The 3,677-nt window shown below is 68.4% G+C and overlaps 1 protein-coding gene across 1 annotated transcript; it reads left to right on the top strand.

Moving 5' to 3' along the window:
- Nucleotides 1-330: 330 nt before the first annotated feature.
- Nucleotides 331-1,587, top strand: C2CD4C (C2 calcium dependent domain containing 4C). Its single transcript, XM_026082305.1, has one exon. It carries the CDS (start codon nucleotides 331-333, stop codon nucleotides 1,585-1,587), a length of 1,257 nt encoding a protein of 418 aa, XP_025938090.1.
- The last annotated feature ends 2,090 nt before the right edge of the window (nucleotides 1,588-3,677 follow it).

Here is a 3,677-nt window from a genome sequence, read left to right on the forward strand (position 1 = left end):
TCCCCGGTGCCCCTCGGTGCGGCCGCTTCCCCGGGGCTGGGAGATCCCGATTTCCCCGGTGCCCCTCGGTGCGGCCGCTTCCCCCTCCCTTCTTTGGGCTGGTGGGTCCCGGTGCCCCTCGGTGTGGACGATTTCCTTCTTCTCCGGGCTGGTGGGTCCCGGTCTCCCGGTGCCCTGCGGTGCAACCGGGCATCCCTACATCCCCCTTCCCCCGGTGCCCAGCTCCTGCCTCTGCGCAGGGTCCCCCGGGGCTGGCAGGTCCCGGTCCCCCTGCCGGTGCCGGTCCCTCGTGACGGTGCTGCCCGCGGGTCTCTTGCAGCCTGCGGCACCATGTGGCTCCTGGAGCGGCTCCGCGGCGTGGCGGAGAACGGCGGGTCCCGGGGCGGCCCGGAGGAGTCTCCACGGGGCTCCCGCTACAGCAACGTGCTCACCCCCGACAAGATCCCCGACTTCTTCATCCCGCCCAAGCTGAGCGCGGCGCCTGCCGAGGCTGAGGGCCCCGAGCCCCCCGCGCCGCCCCCCCTGGGCGCCTCGGCCTCGGAGCAGGACCTGGCGGGGCGCAAGCCCCCGCGCAGCCCCCGGCTGCCCAGCCGCTCCCGTGCCCGGGCCGCCGGCCGGCACATCATCCAGATCGAGAGTGCCGAGGACTGGGCGGCCGAAGGGGGCTTCGGCACCAACGCGGACCCGCAGGCGCAGACGGCCATGTCGCTGCCCTACGTGCCCAAGGCGCAGACGTCCTACGGCTTCGCCACGCTGGTGGAGAGCCCCCACACGCGCCGCAAAGAGTCGCTCTTCCACAGCGAGCACAGCAGCCTCTGCCCCTCGCCGGCCACCTCGCCGGGCGCCCAGCGCCGGGCCAAGCTCAACGGCGAGAGCAGGCCGCGGGCACCCGCTGACCTGGGCGCAGCCCTCATGCACCCCGGCCGCTACTTCAGCGGCGGCGAGAGCGACACGTGCTCCTCGGCCGAGTCCTCACCCTTCGGCTCCCCGCTGCTCTCCCGCTCCGTCTCCCTGCTCAAGATCTTCAGCCAGGAGAGCCAGTCCAAGGTCATCAAGCTGAAGCACTCGGTGGCCCGCAACAGCTCGCTCTCCACCGACGACAGCTCGGCCGACACCAGCCCCAGCGCCCAGCGCCGCTCCAGGAGCGCCCCAGCGGGGGGCCAGCCGCCCCCAGCCCTGCTGCCCCTGGACCTGCCGCAGAGCCGCGACCGGGAGCACAGCCTGCGTCTCAGCCGCGGTGGGAGCCTGCGCCTGGCCGCCGACTACAACCCCTCCAACGCTCGGCTCCGCGTGCGGCTCATCTCCGCTGAGGACCTCTACGATGCCCTGGTCGACCTGCGCAGCATCAACTGCTGCGTCTCGCTGTGCCTCAACCCCGGCAAGCTGCAGAAGCAGCGCAGCACCATCATCAAGAACAGCCGCAACCCCGTCTTCAACGAGGACTTCTTCTTTGATGGGCTGGGCCCCGGCCACGCCAGGAAGATGTCCCTGAAGCTCAAAGTGGTCAACAAGGGCAGCAGCCTTAAGCGGGACACGCTGCTGGGGGAGAAGGAGCTCCCGCTCACCGCCCTCCTGCCCTGCCTGTAGGTGCTTGGTGGGCGCCCGGGGCTGCGGTGCGGGAGGCTGGGCCAGCCCTGGCCCCCGGAGCAGGGCGCGGAGGGCTGGGGTCCCGGAGCGCTACCGCCTCGGGGCGCTGCGAGGGGCTCTGCCCCCATCAGCCCCCCGCAGCTGGCCGGCGGCCGCAGCCTCTCCCCCTGCTCCCTTCCTGGGGGCCGGATCTCCCGGATCCTGGCAGGCAGCTGCCAGCCCTGTCCCCTGGGAATGGGGGATGTCACCGCTGGGCTCTTCCTCCCCGGTTCTTGTGGTCTCCGGCAGGAAGGTTGCAGGTGGGTAGGTCTCTGTAGCAAACTAACTACCACCTCTCTAAGCCCACGCTCCTGGGGCAGATGATGGCATCAATCTGCTTTAGTTTGAGACCAGTTTCTAGCCCTGGAGACTGCTGAGAAAATACTGCCAAGGTGACCCAAGCGTGGGCAGAGGTGCCCTGGAGCTCCTGGTAAGTGACCCCCAAACGGAGGGGATAAAGCAGATTTCTGCTCTTCTAGAGCCTTTCCTGGCCTCTGCCCAGGCCCATTCCCTGCGGGAGCGTGCAGGGTGTGCAGCCGGCTTCCTCCGAGGCCCTGCGATCTCCCGGGAGCCGTTCCTGCCTGCCCAGAGCCAGGTCCCTCTTGCTGCTGCCTGGGAAACTGCCCTGTGGTTCAGGGGCCTTTGGGCTTGCTCAGACCCAGGAGGCTGCTTGTTCCCTGGCCCCTGATGACGGGAGGGAGGTGGGAGACCTGGCACCCGGCACCCTGGGTGCATGGGCAGACCCAGGCACGGGTGCCCAGCGGGTTGCCCCGGCGGATGCCCTCGCTGATGGGAGGCAAAGCAGCAGGAGCATCTCTCCATGGGTGCTGGTGACCCTGTGCCTGCAGGTGCTGAGCCTGGAGAGCATCTGGGACATCTCCAGGGTGTCCTCGAAGGGTGATGGGCTGGGGCTGGCTGCCCTGGGCTCCCCTTCCCTGCATCTGTGGGCTCCTTCCCCATCCAGAGCTACTCTGGAGCCTGTGAGCATCTGCCCCACTGTGGGGGGGGGGGAGACTCCAGCTGTGGGGCTGCCCTTGGCAGGGGGCTGCGAGCCCCTCGCGCCCAGCAGACCCAGCTCCCTGCATGGGACCCGTCAGGCTCTGTAGTCTCCTGCTCCCCCCACTTCCCCTCTTCCTGTCTCCCATACCAGCCTGGTCCAACCGGCTGGCAAACGCCAGGAGGGGGGGAGAAATGCGGGCTGGAGACATTCTTGCAGGTGGATAAAACAGACACCTTGTCGTCGTCGTTTGGTGTGGTGTTACCTAGTGCATCGGGCTCTGTGCATGTTTCCGTGGGGGGCAGAGCTAGCGGCGCTCTGGCCGTGCCCCGCTCCGGCCCGCGGGCACATGCGTGCCCCTCTGTGTTAACCTCTGTTGGTGGCGGTTGATGTTCCTTCCTTGTCCTTTGCAGCAGATGGCAGATTTCAGTGTTGGCTATTTATATCTGAGGCTGATCTTTCCCAGCGCGTCTTACTTCTGTCTGTAAATACGTTCCAGGTATGCGAGGCTGGTTCTGGTAGTGCGCCGTTTGCATGCCGGGGGGATCCGCGGTGATCGTGGCTGTTTGTGGAGCTTGTGGCTGAAAACAAACCGTGCAGGATGCAGCGAGCAGGCGCTTGCTTGGGGGAGGATTTCCCACCTGCTGCTTCCACTGCTCCCCCCAAGGAGCAGGCGAGGGGGGTCCCCCCTCCTGCCAGCCCCAAACTGGCCCTTCCGTGCCCAGACGCACCCTGGATCCAGGAAGGTGGGAGCTGAGCTGAGCTCCTGGGCTGGGGGCAAACCTGCCCATGGGCGAGGGGGGACCTGTGCAGCCCCCAGGCTGGCGGGGACCCTGGGTGCTGCGGGGGGTGAGGGGGATGGGACCCCCCAGCTGCCCACAAGGGGATGGGATGGCGATGCAGCAGCTGCGTGCGGATTCTGGCACCCCAGGGGCAGTTTGGGGGCGATGCCTCCCCACGGCAGCGCTCGGCGCCCCGGGGGAGGCGACGTGCCGTGGTGGGCGGGAGGACAGACGTGTCCTCAGCTGGGAGCACGGCCCAGCTGGGCCTTTCC

Source organism: Apteryx rowi, unplaced genomic scaffold (genome assembly GCF_003343035.1).
Source record: "Apteryx rowi isolate R43461 unplaced genomic scaffold, aptRow1 scaffold_570, whole genome shotgun sequence".
Taxonomy (NCBI): domain Eukaryota; kingdom Metazoa; phylum Chordata; class Aves; order Apterygiformes; family Apterygidae; genus Apteryx; species Apteryx rowi.

Excerpts from the sequence above, each read along its gene's own strand:
- C2CD4C (XM_026082305.1), top strand. The coding sequence starts at position 331 with ATGTGGCTCCTGGAGCGGCTCCGCGGCGTGGCGGAGAACGGCGGGTCC.